This window comes from Pelmatolapia mariae, linkage group LG7 (assembly GCF_036321145.2).
Source record: "Pelmatolapia mariae isolate MD_Pm_ZW linkage group LG7, Pm_UMD_F_2, whole genome shotgun sequence".
NCBI lineage: Eukaryota > Metazoa > Chordata > Actinopteri > Cichliformes > Cichlidae > Pelmatolapia > Pelmatolapia mariae.
In genome coordinates this window covers 37,114,074-37,131,435 of record NC_086233.1, presented here as the reverse complement: position 1 = coordinate 37,131,435, position 17,362 = coordinate 37,114,074, and the positions used below count along the sequence as shown (strand labels likewise).

The window sequence follows — 17,362 nt, the reverse complement described above, 5'->3', positions numbered from 1 at the left end:
TGTAATGCCAATCCACATGCTAAGCCCGAACACACAGTTGGAGGACACACAGACAGTGTTGATGATGTACAACAAAAGTAAGATAAAGCCGTTGGGAAAATGCAAAGTTAAGCTACGTAACCCGAGAAATCAGAAACTGTATCGGTTGGAGTTTCAAGTGGTTGACAAAGACTGTAAAGTACCACTGCTGGGCAAGAGAGCCAGCGAAGCGATGAAACTCATAAAAGTGCACTATGAAAACATCTTGAAACTGGACAGCATCGTTACTTCAGAGCACCCAACAGCCAATGAGTGGAACATGGATCAGATTAAAGCAGAGTATGCCGATGTCTTCACAGGAGATGGCTGTTTGGAGGGAGAGTTAAGGCTCGAGGTGGATGAAACTGTGAAACCAGTGCAGTTACCAAAACGGCGTGTCCCTATTGCAATGATAAAGCCCTTAAAAAAGGAGCTTCAAGATCTTCAGCGCAGAGGGATCATTACACCAGTAGAATGCAGCACAGACTGGATCAGTGGGATGGTTGTGGTCCAAAAGCAGAGTGGGGACTTAAGGGTGTGCATAGATCCAAAACCCTTAAATAAAGCCCTACAACGGAGCCACTTCCCATTGCCCACCATTGAGGACATTTTGCCAGATCTGTCAAAGGCTAAAGTGTTCTCTGTCTGCGAAGTGAAGAGTGGAGTCTGCGACGTGAAGAGTGGATTCTGGCACGTGAAACTGGAGAAGGAGTCGAGCTACCTGACAACATTTTCGACTCCGTTTGGACGCTACAGATGGCTGAGGATGCCAATGGGGATAAGTCCAGCTCCGGAAGTGTTCCAGAGAAAGCTCACACAAGCTTTGGATGGACTGGCAGGGATCTACATCACTGCAGATGATGTGCTGATCACGGGTCAGGGGGACACAGATGCTGAAGCAGTACGTGACCATGACGAGAAGCTGAGACAGTTTTTGACTCGTTGCAGGCGGAAAAACATTAAGTTAAACGCAGACAAGTTTAAACTTAAACAGAAGGAGACTACGTACATTGGACATCAGCTGACATGCAACGGTCTGAAAATAGACCCAGAGAAGGTTAGGGCTATAGAGCAAATGCCCAGACCTACAGACGTGAAGGCAGTACAGAGACTGTTAGGTATGGTGAACTACTTAGCAAAGTTTTGCCCACATCTGTCTGACCACTGCGACATACTGAGACAACTGACACACAAAGACAGTGAGTGGAACTGGACGACTCGACATGAAGACGCATTCCAGAGACTGAAAGAAACTATAGCAGAGGCTCCAGTCCTGAAATACTACTGCCCAGAGGAAGAGCTGACAGTACAATGCGACGCTTCTGACAAAGGGTTAGGTGCAGCACTCATGCAGAAGGGTAAGTAAGCCTGTGGCTTTTGCGAGTAGAGCACTTACACGTACAGAGCAAGGTTATGCCCAGATCGAAAAGGAGCTTTTGGCTGTAGTTTTCAGTATGGAGAAGTTTCATCAGTACACATATGGTCGTAAAGTGGTAGTACACAGTGATCACAAACCCTTAGAGACCATTGTAAGAAAACCGCTGTTGAGTGCACCCAAACGGTTGCAAAAGATGCTTATGCACATTCAGAAATATGACTTAGATGTGGTGTATGTGCCAGGCAAAGACATGTTATTAGCAGACACGTTGAGTAGGGCATATCTTCCAGAGTGCTCACCACAGGGCTCCATAAAGGAGGAAATAGAGAGCATTAACATGGTCACTCATGCACCCATCTCATCTGACAGACTAAACAGCATAAGGACTGCTACACAAGAGGACAAAGCACTACAGATGCTCATAGATACAATTCACAGAGGTTGGCCGAATGACAAAAGAGACACTGACAGTGACATCAGACCATACTTCTCATTCCAGGATGAACTGAGTAGTCAGGATGGACTTGTGTTTAGAGGTGAACGTGTTGTTGTCCCGACTACCATGAGACAGGCGATCATAGCTAGACTACACTCGACACACCTAGGTGTAGAAGGTTGTCTAAGGAGAGCCAGAGAGTGTGTGTATTGGCCAGGCATGAACGAACAAATTAAGACTTATGTGACTAAGTGTGACATCTGCAGGTCAGTTAACTACAGACAGCAGAAAGAGACTTTGGTCCCACATGAGATCCCGACTAGACCATGGGCTAAGGTGGGCTCAGACCTGTTTATGTTTGACAACAAGGACTACCTTATCACAGTGGACTATTATTCAAACTTCTGGGAAATTGACTATCTCCCGGACACTAAGTCCACCACAGTGATTAGAAAGTTGAAGGCTCACTTTGCCAGACACGGCATCCCGGACATTGTTGTTTCAGATAATGGACCACAGTATACGTCCGGTGAGTTTCTGAGATTTAGTCGACTGTGGGATTTCCAGCACAAAACATCTTCACCAGGTTACCCTCAGAGTAATGGGAAGGCTGAATCAGCAGTGAAGACAGCAAAGAGGCTGCTGCTAAAGGCAAAAATGGCGGGGCAGGACCCGTATCTTGCGATTCTAGACCATCGCAACACACCATCACAAGGCCTGGAGACCAGCCCAGCTCAGAGGCTGCTCAGCAGGAGGACACAGACGCTTTTGCCAACCAGGACGAGCCTGCTAAGGCCAAAAGTCATTCCAGCCCTGCGGGAGTTGGAGATGAAACAGAAGCGCCAAAAAGTGTGCTATGAAAGATCAGCACGAGACATGGACTCTTTGAAGCTAGGGGACAGTGTCAGAGTTCAGCCTTTTGACCGCCATTCCACTTGGAGCAGGGGAGTGGTGATTGGGACTGTTGACCCGAGGTCCTATCAGGTCCTTCAGTTGGACTCTGGAAGTGTCCTGAGGAGGAATCGGAGGCACCTGAGACATGCAGGCGTGATGGATCAAGAAAATGCCATGACAGACACTGGGGCACTGAGCAGCTCATTGACGGCTCAGTCAGAAACTCGTGAGCAGCAGATCAAGACTGACGAGGTTTCAGGGGGTGTCAGGACAAGGTCAGGCCGCAAAGTGGTTCCACCACTTCGGTACAAGGACTATGTTACATAATGAGGACTTGACAGCCTTTATTGTTTGAGGGGAAGAGTTGTGTATTCTGTGGAAATTGATGTTCACTACAGCTTGCAGAAATGTACATGTTTGAATAGTGGAATGCTTTTGTATTCTTTGAGTGTTTCATGTTGTTTTCTCCCTCAGTAAGAAGAAGGACAAATCAAAACAAAAAAGGACTTCTGTTTTTTTCCAAAAAAAAAAGAGAAGGGATGTAATAATGTGAATTATTGTTTGCAAGATGGTTTGTTCCACAATGGATTGTGTTGCTGTACGAACGTTTTAGAGTGTCACACAAGTAAGGAGTGTTGGGCCAGATTGGTAGGCTGTATGTTGCTGTTGTACATGGCAGAGGACCAATCTGAGTCGCATGAGTTGTTAATAAACCTTACTACCCCGTTGGGTAGGAAATAGATATTCTGGAGTCTGTCGTGAATGAGACCAGAATATAACACTCTCTGCCTGGGGGAAAGGATGCCAGCCTGAGGAGGCATGGAGATTGTCTTGCTGACTGCAGATTTAATGTTTAGGTTAAAAATGAAATCCTCCTCCTCTTCAGCTTCAGGCTGGTCCCCCTGGGGTTCCCATGGAAGGAGGAAAACATCGGCACATCCTCATCCAACCAGAGGATGGGATTAATCGAACTAATGGCACCTGTATGTATACCAGCAGGACTGTCAGTGTTCAACTTAAATAACCTGCATGACTCATCAGGTGCCTGTATTTTAAACTATATGGTAATCATTAACAGGAATCAATTTTTCTGTTCGATCATCTGGCGTCACTAGTTATTGATTGATTATAGATCAGCTTTTTGTGTAAAGCTGTACAAACTCATAATAATTTATATCTGTGACGGATCTGTTGCTGCTCAGGTGGGCAGTGTTGCTGTTTGTCACATGCCTGTTATAAACTTTGAAGGTAAAAAATAAAAGGGAACAAACTGAGGCTTTTGTTTTGAAAACCCGGAAGCGGAAGTTGTTGGCCGGATCCGCTCCCGGGGAAGTCCACGTCAGTCCTCAGAGCACACCTGAGGGGTCCGGACCGAGCCGAACTAAAGTCATAGCCGTTCACTCTCTTGCGCATCATGGCGGACGAGGCCACGCGCAAAGCCGTGTCGCAGATCCCGCTGCTGAAGACGCACGCGGGGCCGCGAGACCGCGCGCTGTGGCCGCAGCGGCTGAAGGAGGAGTACCAGGCGCTGATCCGCTTCGTGGAGCAGAACAAGGCGGCCGACAACGACTGGTTCCGCCTCGAATCCAACGCCGACGGCACGCGCTGGACTGGCACGTGCTGGTACATCCACGAGCTCCTGCGCTACGAGTTCCGGCTAGAGTTCGATATCCCTGTGACGTACCCGGACACCGCGCCCGAGGTGGCGGTTCCGGAGCTGGACGGGAAGACCGCCAAAATGTACCGCGGCGGGAAAATCTGCCTCACCGAACACTTCGCGCCGCTCTGGGCTCGGAACGCGCCGCGGTTCGGGCTCGCGCACCTCATGGCGCTCGGACTCGGACCGTGGCTCGCCGTGGAGATTCCGGACCTTATCAGCAAGGGCATCGTAGTCCACAAGGAGGGGCAGGCCGAACCGGCGGCGGAGTGACATCGGACGGAGAGCCGAACCGGACCGGAAGCAGGACTGAAAGACTGAAACTAGGAGAGTAAAAACTGTGTTAAAATGAATGGAGTCTGGTTTGGAAATGACATTGACTCTGTTAGTCATCACTGATCTGTAACTGACGCTGTTCAAGTAAAAATGGGCACAGAGAGAATTGAGTCTGATTGGGAGATCGCACTGGCATCTGGCTATTATTTTTCAGTAGTAAGACTAAAGGAGTAACGCTCATGAGAATATGAATGGAGTCTGGTGGCGAGGTGACCCACAGAACGAATTAGTGGTAATAATAAAAGGTAGAAATGTATTGATATAATAAATTGAGATTTACCGTAAAATAACATCAGCCCACTGAAAAGTAGTGAGAAAAAAATCAGTGGAACCTGGTGGAGAGGTGGCCCCTCGTAACAAATTTATGATGTTGATATTTTTATTGCACCGCAAGAAATGGTAAAAATGGTGCTAAAATGAATGAAGTCTGGTTTGGAAATCACAATGGCTTTTGGCTTTTTTTGCTCAGTAAAGAGACTAAAAGAAGTAAAAAGTGAGAAGATGAATGGAGTCATGGAGAGTTGACCTATATTATTTAACATAACTGTCAAAGCCTGGAGGCAAAAGTATTATTGATCTAATAAAATAATGTTAATATTTTTTTTTTTGCACCACAAAGAAGAGTATAAACGGTGGGACTTTGAATGGAGTCTGATGGGGAGAAGACACCCAATGATCAGACTGCAGACGTTCTGTTAGTTTGATCACGAGTAAAAACGCGTAATATATGAATGAAGTCTGGTGTGTAACTGTTTACATCCAGACTACCAATCTGTCCCTAAATAATAAATAATATTTAGATTTCCTGCTGGTTGTATTGTTTTTAAAATGTTTACAAATGTTTGCAGCTATGTACGATGTCAAATTTAAATTACTAGGACATTTAATGGGCCATATAAATAGGGGTGTTATTGATTCCATCACATCCTGTTACAATGAGTCACATGTTCTAAACAAAAGGAGACACCATTTAAACAAACAAAACTTTTATTAGTTTCTTTCAACAACAGAATTGTGTGTGTGTGTGTGGTCCCGATCAGCTGACTGATGGCTGATAATAAAATATCAGTCAGTACACCTGGATAAGCTCTGCCCACTCTGCCACAGGCCACACCCCATTTGCTTGCACATTGCTTGGTGATGACTTCCAGTCCCAAATCCTCAGTGGGATGTTCCAGGAAGCGCCATAGTTTGCTGTCACGTAGTCAAGCGTCTCACATGGAACACGCACTTTCAGCTCAAGAAGCTCCGCCCAGCACAGCGAGAAGCGTGGAAAGATGTACCTGGAGATAAGAAAAAAAACAAACAAAAAAACTTTAACCTGCGGCAGGGTTGACAAAGTAGCCTGACAGATGGTAATGACTTTACATAGAAATAAATGGCATGACAATTACGCCGTCTGTACAAATATTTAAGGTGAAAGGATTTTAGGATTTTACTTGAACTTCCTGCCACTCTTTGCCTGCGTCCCGCCATTCCACATGATATCACCGTTGTTATAGAAGAAAAAAATGTCCAGCTTCACATCTTCAATCAGAAATGACAGCTCCAGACTGTCCTCCACCTTTTACAATAAAACACCCGCTTTCAGAATAAAAGACAGAAAACTAAACTTCACAATAAAATGATTTCAGAATAAAGGAGAGGTAAGTAAGGGTGCATTCCAAAAGTCCATGTTTCTGTGAAAGTTTCCTCACTAAGAAACATGACTCCAAACACTAGCATCCTCTACGAAAGGAGAGGAGAAAATGTGTCCCAAACAACCATCCAACCATTTATGAAAACACTGATATAATCAAAGTGGGTGGGATCGACTTTGATGTTCCTTCTAACTGCATTTTCCATTTTATCCATAACCTGTGGGTATATTTATAGTTTTTATCAGCAGGTGCTAAATTCACAGCTGAACTCTGAATATCAAGCTGCTGGAATACAAACTTGATGTTGTTGCTGCATGAAGAAAGTAGAACACTGAGTTCAAGATTATGATTTATAATAAATGTTCAAAGAGTGTTTAAGGTTCTGTATGATCACTGTGGTATTACAGTCTTTAGGATTCATGTTTACTTCAGGTCAGCTGGGATCGGTTACGATGGAGGGAATTTTACAGAAATCCTTAACAGGCTGGAGGAAACAAAGTAAATATACAGAGGGTAAAATAAGTAATTTAAGTAAGTTCAAAGTAAATATATTTCTGAAGGTGCGATTGATATTAAATTCTCACCAGATGTGAGTGATAACCCATCCAATCCGCACATGCAAAGGAATCAAACCATAGATGTCCGTAAATATGTGTAATAATGATAAATGACACAGAGAAAATAAATGAAGACACTTACTGAAATTGGATTAATACTTTATACAAAGCATTTGTTGGTGATCACAGCTTCATATTCAGCTTCTCCCGTATGGAAAAACTAGTTGCAGCATTGCTCAGGTGGGATTTTGGTCCATTCTTCCACACAAACAGTCTTCAAACCCTGAAGGTTCTGGGGGTTCCGTCTATGAACTTTGACCTTGAGTTCTTTTCAGTTGGTTGAGATCAGCTGATTGGCTGGGTCATTCCAGCAGCTTTATTTCCTATCTCTGACACCAGCTGAGAGTTTTCTTTCGTCTCGTTTCATCTTCATCATCCTGGTAGATGGCAGGAGATTTTTATCAGGAATGTCTCTATACATTTTTCCATTCATCCTTCCTTCAGTTATATGAAGTCCGTCAGTGCTGTATGCTAAAAAGGAGCCCCACACCATGATGTTTCCAACTCCAAACTTCTCTATTAGTGTTTTGGGGGTGATATATAGTTCCCTTTGACCTCCAAACGTATGATGATGTTAAAACGAATTATGGCATCCAAAGAGTTTAATTTTGGACTCATCTGACCAGACATAAGATAGCCTTTATTAGTCCCACAGATGGGAAATTCATTGTTACAGCAGAAAAGCAGACAGGCCAGGAATAAATAAAGAGATTTAGGTCATTTAGATAAAAATATCAAGTCAAGTGGCTTTACTGTCATTTCAAGCATGTGCAGTGGTACAGTACACAGTGACACGAGACAGCGTTCCTCCAAGATCATGGTGCTACATGATCTTGGAGTAAAATCAACACAGGACCAGTGTTGGGAAGGTTACTTTTAAAATGTATTCCACTACAGATTACAGAATACATGCCCCAAAATGTATTTTGTAACGTATTCCGTTACGTTACTCAATGAGAGTAACGTATTCTGAATACTTTGGATTACTTAATATATTATCATGCTGTTTACAACTACATGAATGTACTATTGCTGTGTGATTTATTACTATTACTGAAGGTCCGCGGCTCCGAACCATAGTAAAGGGACCTCTGGCTAATACGTCGGGTTCCGTGTCGGGTTCGTAGAGGAAAAATAGCTTTACTTTGTTGTCTGGGTCAAGTTTGAGACAGAGAGAGGCGCTGAAAGGCTGCTGCGACGGAACTTATTGTTTCGGAGGAAAACATGAACACAGTGTACAGTTGAGTCTTAATAGCGTACTTACAACTGGGCTCGTCAGGCACTCTTCTTGGCTGCAGTGGTTATTATTATATTTACATGCTTCCAGCTCCCGTTTCTGTTCGATGACAACTCGTACTTTCCCACTCCCTTTTTCTCCCTCCTCGCGCTCAGAGACACATAACGGGTATGGCAGTCCATTCTCCCTGCAGCACGGACTACACTGCCCATAAGGCTACATTCTTTAGGGCTATGCCTGTAGCATTCTGCCTATTAGCTTAGCACAACAACAACAACAAAAAGGCGCTCTCTCACCCAGGAAACACACAGTCGCAGAGAGAGCGTGTCACCATGGCAACCGTAACGCTGCCGCCTGGAACAACAGAACATAGCTGTCAAACAAAACCCAAACAGGCCTGACCCGCCACAATATGAAACAGGAAAATACCGCCGTGTAATCCATTTATTTCAACAAAGTAACTGTATTCTAAATACCACCTTTTTAAACGGTAACTGTAACGGAATACAGTTACTCATATTTTGTATTTTAAATATGTAACGGCGGTACATGTATTCCGTTACTCCCCAACACTGCACAGGACTACATAAAAAAAAACAAAAAAACACACCAGACAGAACAGAATGATACAGACACAAGACAATGACAGTGGGTTGTGAAAAAGACAGAGCACTGTGCAAAAAAGCAAAAGCAACAACCTATGTATGTAATTGATGTATGAAGGTGTGTGAGGTGTGTCTGCATATGCCATTGTGCAGATAATGTAGTGACGTGTGTGAAGGTATGTGTGTGTGTGTCAGTCCAGTCACTGAGTGTTATGGAGGTAGTTATGGAGCTGGTGATGAGGGACCAGGAGAGGGTCTCCGCCAGGTGAACACCAAGGAATTTGGTGCTCTTGACAACCTCCAGAGAGGATTCATTGATGTTAAGTGGACAGTGATCTCACCATGCTCTCCTGAAGTTGACAATTATCTCTTTTGTTTTGTCCACGTTCAGAGACAGGTTGTTGACTCTGCAACAGTCTGTTAGCTTCTGCACCTCCTCTCTGTATGCTGACTCATTGCTTTTGCTGATGAGACCCACCACAGTCGTGTCATCAGCGAACTTGATGATTTGGTTGGAACTATGCATTACTGCACAGTCGTGAGTCAGCAGAGTGAACAGCCGTGGGATGAGCACACAGCCCTGAGGGGCTCTAGTGCTCATTGTGGTGGTGTTGAAGATGCAGTTACCGATCTGGACTGTCTGAGGCCTCTCCATCAGAAAGTCCAGGATCCAGTTGCAGAACGAAGTGTTCAGGTCCAGCAGGCTCAGTTTTCCAGTCAGGTGTTGAGGAGTGATTGTGTTGAATGCTGAAGTGAAATCTATGAACAGCATTCGTACATACATGTCCTTATTGTCCAGGTGAGTCAGAGCCAGATGTAGGGTGGTGGCGATGGCATCATCTGTTGACCGGTTGGGGCGATAAGTGAACTGGAGTGGTTCCAGCAGTGAGCTCACTTGCAGCTGAAGAAGCAAGGACTAGCCTCTCCAGGATCTTTATCAGATGTGATGTCAGAGCCACCGGCCTATAGCTGTTGAAGTCCTTTGGCTGTGGCCTCTTGGAAACTGACACCACACAAGCTGCTTTCCACAGCTGTGGCATTCTACCAAGCTTCAGGCTCAGGCTAAAGACGTATTGAGTTATCCTGCATTGGACTTGAGAAGCCTCGAGCTGATGCCATCTGGACCAAGCTTCAAGATGGAGTCAGCAATGGAGTCTTCCATAATGAGCGTTTATGTGCGCCACGGCGTTTTAGTGCATTACTTATCGTTTTCTTTGAAACAATCATACCTGCTGATTCAGGTCTTTCTGTAGCTCTCCACAGGAGCCCCTTGGCTCTTGAACAACTCTTCTGATTCCGATTTTTTTTTCAATCCCCTGTCTGAAATCTTGCAGGGAGCACCTGGTCACGGCCGGTTTATGGTGAAATTATGTTCTTTCCATTTCCAGATATTGGGCCCAACAGTACTCAATGGAACCTTTAGTATTTTTAGAAATTCATCAGTATGTTTTTGCAACAATAAGGTTATGATGGTCTTGGGAGACCTCACTGGTTTTACCCATCATGAGATGTTTCTGTGTGACAACTTGATAATTGGGCACCTTTTATTAGCCATCATTCGGACTGATTGAGCTGATATTAATTTGCACTAAGTGGCAGGATTGACTTATAATCACTGATAGATTTTAGCTGCTGTCTTGACTCTCCCTGCCTTTTTACACATCCCTCTCTTCACGTGTTCAATACTTTTCCCTGTGTCATTTCTCATTTTTACATATAATTTATGGACGTCTATGGTGTGGTTTCTTTCCATGTGTGGATTGGATGGGTTATTACTGACATCTGGTGAGAATTTCAGAAGACAAACATTATTTACCATTATATTATAAGAAGTCCCACTTGTGACAGGTGTATGTATAAGTGCATCACTTGGTAGTTTTAACAGCATAGTGCAACATTCAGGCATTACTCTAACAGACTAACATTTTCATCTGTTACAGATTCAGCAGAGAGAAGTCGCTTGCTGTGTGAACACTGCTGAGAAAGAGCAGCCAAGTTCAGGTCATTTCTGCTGTTTCATGGAAACATTTACCAAGGAACAATAAGTGGGCTCGCCTCTAAACGCTCAGCATGAAGAAGTTAGTGAATCTGTTCCTCCTTTAAAATTCCAGCCTTTCTAATGAAAAATGAATGATTTTCACATGTTTACATTACCTCCATAAAACAACAGAACACGCTGTGGAGAAGTAACGCACGCTTTGTAGTCCATCTTTTACACATTGTCAATATAGCGGACATGCGTCATCACGACGTTAAGAAATAAGTGTGAGGTCGTTCAAATCCTCAGCACACCACTTTTCTTTTTTCTAAGTCCTCAGTAATTCTCCTACCCACTTTTCCTTGAGCTCGATGAAAAGAGGTTAGGAACAGGAGATAGTAGGTACTTTTTGGAACACACCCTAAACTTCACAATAAGACAGGTTGTAAGAATAAAAGACAGATTTTGCAGTAAATGTTTGAAGCTGGTGACTGAAGATGAAGCATGAAAAAGTTTTTGATGTTAGAAGTAGAAAAAAGGAGAAGAAACTCAGACAGTAAAAGATAAAAATAAAGATTTTGGACCTTTCCAAACTTGTGTTTCAGCGTCAGGCCGGCGTCTGTGAATGCCGCGATGATGTCAGGCCTGTAGTCGGCGATGAAGATGCCAATGTCGACGTCACGGCTGTATGAGATGATGCTGCACTGCCTGAACCAGCCTGGAGAAGGTGACACACACGGACAGGTGTGAGGACAGGATTACCTGCACACACTGAATCAATTAGTCTTTTTGACTGAGATGCAAATTCCTCAGATGTGATTTACCTGGATGTTTAAACCACAGATAATAAGGCATGTGACCCTGATTACAGGTGATGTCAGCACAAACTATGGATGTCATACAGCAGTTTGACCTCTGTGTGACCCTACAGTAGCACACCTGAGTGAGTCACTGGTTACATGCTCCTCCACAGGAGTTTTAACAGGAACAGGTAGACAACCTACAGTCAGAGGTTCTGACGTTGGAAGCAGGAAGTCATCAGCATACCTGACACACCTGTTGTAAACGTTATAAGTGACAGTGACCTCTGTGTTTCACTTCCTGTCTCCGAGGCGGTAACCTGCTCTATTTTAGTCCAGTCATGCGAGTCTCACTCTTGCTTAGTGCTCCGATAGGCGCTGCAGACACCTGTGTATGTTTCACAATAAAAACCACCAAAACAACTTGAGAGATTTCAGCGGTTCACCCAGGGTCACCATGGCGAGGTCGCTGCATGTCTAATCTGTGGTGGACACACTTCCTGATGCAGTCCTCGAGGGATTCTTGTTTCCCAGAATCAAACACAAATATGACTGATAACAGGAAATCAGGAAATCAACCAGTGCCAAAATAAAAGTCTGCTTAAAAAAACAAACAAAAACAAAACAGCAGAGAGAGATTATGGCAAACCATCGACTCAGGAGGGGAAGGCGGAGCTCTACCTGCACTGTGTATAGTGTGGGTAGAGCACTGCTGACTTCGACTGAGAAAATTGTCGGGCAGTGGAAAGGAATACTTCGAGGACCTCCTTAATCCCACTAGCACGTATTCCATGGAGGAAGCAGAGTCTGGGGACGAAGGGGATACCCCGCCAATCTCTGGGGGCGAGGTCACTGAGGCAGTTAAACAACTCCTTGGTGGCAGAGCCCCTGGGGTGGATGAGGTCCGCCCCGAGTTCCTGAAGGCTCTGGATGTTGTAGGGCTGTCTTGGTTGACACGCCTCTACAATGTTGCGTGGAGATCAGGGGCAATACCCCTGGATTGGCAGACTGGGGTAGTGGTCCCCATCGTTAAGAAAGGGGACCGGAGGGATTGTTCCAACTACAGGGGAATCACACTCCTCAGCCTCCATGGGAAAGTCTAAGCCAGGGTTTTGAAGAGGAGAGTCCGTCCGTTAGTTGAACCTCGGATACAGGAGGAACAATGCGGTTTTCATCCTGGTCGTGGAACACTGGATCAGCTCTTCATCCTCTCAAGGATACTTGAGGGTGCATGGGAGTTTGCCCAACCAGTCTACATGTGTTTTGTGGACTTGGAGAAGGCATTCGACCATGTCTCTCGAGGGGTCCTGTGGGAGGTGCTCCGGGAGTATGGGGTGTCTGGCCCATAGCTACAGGCCATTCAGTCCTTATACAACCGTTGAAGAAGCCTGGTCCGCATAGCCGGCAATAAGTCGGACTCATTCCTGGTGGGTGATGGGCTCCGCCAGGGCTGCCCTTTGTCACCGATTCTGTTCATAATTTTTATGGACAGAATTTCTAGGTTTAGCAAAGAGGCGGAAGGCTTTCGCTTGGGTGGTCTCAGGATCTCATCTCTGCTTTTCGCAGATGATGTGGTTCTGTTGGATTCATCGGGTGATGGCCTCCAGCACGCCTTGGAACGGTTCACAGCCAAGTGTGAAGCGGTGGGAATGAGAATCAGCACCTCCAAATCTGAGGCCATGGTCCTCACCTGGAAAAGGGTGGAGTGCCCACTCCGGGTCAGGAACGGGACCCTGCCCCAAGTGAAGGAGTTTAAGTATCTCGGGTCTTGTTCACGAGTGACGGGAGAAGGGAGCGGGAGATCGACAGACGGATTGGTGCTGCGGCCGCAGTGATGCAGACACTGCACCAGTCTGCTGTGGTGAAGAGAGAGCTGAGTGTAAAAGCGAAGCTCTCAATTTATGAGATCGATCTACGTCCCTACCCTCACCTATGGTCACGAGCTGTGGGTAGAAAGAACGAGCGACAAGCTGGAGGAGGTGACTGGGGAGAGGGAGGTCTGGGCTTCTCTGCTTGGGCTGCTGCCCCTGCGACTTGGCCCCGAATAAGCGGAAGAAGATGGATGGATGAAAGTTTGCTGAACCTGCACAAGTGAGTCATGAGGTAGAGTTACCCAGGCAGGTACCGCTGCTGAGCCAGAACGGAACGTCAAGGCGAGTGAGTGTTCGAGCCGTCAAATGAAGCAACGCCTTTGCTTTTCTCCGGAAATCCACCGCCGCCGCAGACGAGTCGTCAGGGTAGAGCTGCAGAGAAGTAGTCACATGACGAAAAAAAGGAAGTTTTAAAAAAAGATTTGTTTATAATATTTTTCATTTCCTCTTTCTCCCCTCTTTTTACAATAAAAAGAAGCGTTCATTCAGACCTGCAGGAAATTGCGAGCATCACGGTAACGGCACTCTAGGAAGCGGGCGTGTTTCTGCTGGGCCAGAAAATGGGAAATGTTTCGCGGGACTCGAACATCCAGGCCATCAAGGACGGTCAGGATGAGCTGCGGCCTGCAGGGGACGTCACATGACAGGAAGTTCATTAGTGCGTCCTTTTTTGTCTCATTTACACACATAACGTAGTCGTGTGATGTCAGCACCTGTCGTAGGCTCCAGCGTAGCGCCCATAGTCGAGCACTTTGAAGGCAGCAAAGCTTCGGTCTGCGTCCCCTTTGAGGCGCAGCGCTCCATGCCACAGGTAATTCCCGCTGCGCTCATACAGGAAGACCACCTGCAAGGAGCACAGGTCACATCGTCAGCTGTTTTGTCACCTGAATCAGATCGTCACCACATCTGGCCACATCCACCTGAATGACATGACTGTGGAGGCGGAACAAGAAGTGCAGGGGAATGTCCTCTCCTGATAGGGTGTCCAGGCTGGCGAGTCGAGGGTCCACTCCCCGCAGCTCCATCACCTCAAAGCCTTTCTGCTCAGCTGCCAAAGGGAAACCGGGCTGACGGACAGACAAACAATTACGGTTTAAAAAACTTTATTTAAACTCAAGTTCTGCATTTTCTCACGCTCTGAAGACAACAAACAAGTCACTCACATCATACTTCCATTGGTTGGCCAGCAGGGCGAATGACGTGACGGCTCGGCCTGTGCACAGAAAGCTGCAGTGCGGTTCGCGCACCAGCCGGTCACGCTGCCGCAAAGCATCCTGGGAGAGCAGTGCCAGCACGGCAGTGTCAGTGAGGAACAGTGGCAGCTTGAAGTGTTGCACTAATGCTAGAAACTTCTTCACCACCTGCTGCAGGGAGGAACAAAGCAACTGTTACCGTGGTAACCATGGTCAGGTCAGGAAGGAGGAGTTAAAACATTTAACAATTAAGTATAAAACAAGCTAATTTTAGGAGCCACAATACAAGTTTACACATTGTACAAATTTCATGACTCATGTCTACATCTTGTGTAAGAGAAGCGAGATGTATGAAGATTTGTTTTAAATGTATTTGAAAAGTTCTTCACCTTTATTTAAGAGAGGAACGTCACATGCAAGTGGAAAGACATAGAGAGCTGCATCAGGCATAGCAGCATGCAGTTTTTCTACCTTGTGACGATGTAATTTTGATCATTTCAAAGTGAAAGTTTAAATCTGAATTGCTAACAATTGATGCTAAGCTAACAGCAGCTAGCATCAGATCTGACTTACCCATTGGACTTGGCTAGCGGTCAGGTGGCCTGGAGTCAGGTGACCTGCTGGGCGGAGGATGTGAGAGCCAGGCTGCTGCAGGAGAATAGAAGAAAACAGTGTTACCACAACGGTCGTGCTCACGCATGACTCACCTTCAGAGGCTGACGCTGCCTATCTGGATCTTGGGGGTGTCATGGCTAAAAGATCAACCTTAAGACTGTGACATGTCCTGATGGAGGGTTAAATACTCACACGTGTGACACAGTTACTGTAACTCGAGCACATAGACGATTCAGGATCTCTTCATGAGTAATGTTCATGCACAGGTAATATCAGCGTACAGGTGAGATGGAACACATAGACAGCATGATGATGATGAAGATCATCTTCGTCGGAAGATGTTTCCCGATTGGCTGAATTTAACCTAAAATATTTTAACTTCATGTTCAGGTACACATACCTGATAGCATTTACAAGCCTGTTATAACTAAAGTTAACCTTACTGCAGTGAAGGAATCTCAGGTGTGCTTCTTTCTCTCTTTACCTGCCTCTGAACACAAACCTGTACGGCAGCTTCAGGAACGACCCATTTTATGTTCATCATCTAAACTCTACCTAAGGAAGACTGTGCCCTGATGTAGACTCCACCCCTCACTGAAAAGCTGTCCTTTCACCTGTCAGCTGTGCAGGTGTGTTTATCTGTGTCTGCTCTGCACAGTCACAAACACATGAAACTCATAATTATAATTTGAGACATGGTGTGGTTCCTATAATCCTGACTTCACAAATGCAACTGAAACAGCTAGTGCACAGATTAGGATTATATTCTGAAAGGGCAGAGGGCTGATTGGCCACTGTGAGCTTTTAATGGTTCATTAGTGACATGACAAACCGTCAGATTAGGTCACACCGGGAGCCTCTGACATCACACAAAAGCGTTTACACGGGTATGGCTCACCTTGCTGACGTACTTCCGGTAGTAGTGCAGCTGGAATAGCAGGAACACGGAGCTGCTAACAATGAGCAGCGCTAACACGGCCGTCCGGTTCACACGAAGCATCCGGAAACGGGGCCCGTCGCCGCGCTTCTCATGACGTCAGAACCGAGCTCGAGGCACGAGGGAGCGGCACGAAAATACTCAGAGCACCGCGAAAATCACCAAGCCGTCTGCAGCCGCCGCCATATTTAAAAGGGCTCACTTCCTGCGCGGCCTTTCACAGTAAAAGCCCAAAAACTAATAACGCCGAGCGGCTCAACTTTCTGCTGTGAATTTCAGGAAAAAAAAGCTGAAATAGTCGATTCCCTGAAGGAAACATGAAGAATTAAATATGACAGCTGTGGTGTTTTAAACAGTTTTATCCACATAGCATGAAAATATGATTTCTCTTCATCAACACACTGAATATTTATCAGCATCGATTTTTAATTGTTAAATTTCCAAACCAAAACTACTTTCAATCAAAACTAAAATAGCATATTGATCCAAAAATTATCTTAGGGTACAGGATACAGACTCAAACAAGTGAACTAAAACAGAAAAATATCAGTTCTTATAGTTTTTTCAGCCTGGTCAGACTTGTAATCACGACTAGCCTGAGCAGATGAGCTCATAAACACTGTGAGCACCATCACGTTTACAGCAAAAATAATTATGTTTACAGCCTGATACACAAACTGCTCTGTTCGCTATAGAAAATAATCGTGAGATAATTTACCCATTCACAACAACTGTACAGTGAGAGCATGATTTTATAACTCACCTGGATTAAAGTTTGCATTATTAGGGGCGTGGTTAATGTTGACATTGGTGGCTGTAGCTGATTTTTGCCTCTTTCTTAAGGACTTTCAGATCCTGTAGTGTTTTTAGGTCTCACACTTCTTCTGTTCAGTTTTCTCAGAATTTTTAAGGACACACTGCACACTATGCTGAGATACGCCAAGTTTCAGCTAACTGCTCTTTGTTAATCACTTTTCAGTTAAACTGCGTTAGCTTTCCCAATTTTAACAGGTTCAGCTAAAGAAGTGGGAACAAATTATGTGATTTTGTGGCAGGCAGGTAGTAGCAAAGGGCTTAAAGATAAAACTTAAAACTGGTTCTTTGCTCAGTTGTCGGTTATGTGTCAACACAACAAACAATCCTGGAGTCA

At 45.3% G+C, this 17,362-nt stretch overlaps 2 protein-coding genes across 5 annotated transcripts; one reads left to right on the top strand and one right to left on the bottom strand.

Moving 5' to 3' along the window:
• Window positions 1-4,043: 4,043 nt before the first annotated feature.
• ufc1 (ubiquitin-fold modifier conjugating enzyme 1) lies at window positions 4,044-5,523 on the top strand. The gene has a single exon (XM_063480892.1). It carries the CDS (start codon window positions 4,141-4,143, stop codon window positions 4,654-4,656), a length of 516 nt encoding a protein of 171 aa, XP_063336962.1. The 5' UTR covers window positions 4,044-4,140; the 3' UTR covers window positions 4,657-5,523.
• A 165-nt stretch (window positions 5,524-5,688) lies between these two features.
• On the bottom strand, window positions 5,689-16,410 carry fktn (fukutin). Of its 4 annotated transcripts, none has more exons than XM_063478970.1 (10): window positions 16,174-16,410; window positions 15,234-15,308; window positions 14,631-14,831; window positions 14,388-14,534; window positions 14,181-14,311; window positions 13,959-14,091; window positions 13,710-13,839; window positions 11,381-11,514; window positions 6,159-6,283; window positions 5,689-6,002 (listed from the first exon to the last, which is right to left on the bottom strand). In XM_063478970.1, the coding sequence occupies exons 1-10, from the start codon at window positions 16,273-16,275 to the stop codon at window positions 5,789-5,791; spliced, it is 1,392 nt and encodes a 463-aa protein (XP_063335040.1). In that variant the 5' UTR covers window positions 16,276-16,410; the 3' UTR covers window positions 5,689-5,788. The 4 variants fall into 4 exon arrangements, with proteins under 4 accessions (XP_063335040.1, XP_063335041.1, XP_063335042.1 ...); XM_063478971.1 differs by having other exon boundaries at window positions 14,631-14,828; XM_063478972.1 differs by having other exon boundaries at window positions 15,234-15,305.
• Between the last annotated feature and the right edge of the window lie 952 nt (window positions 16,411-17,362).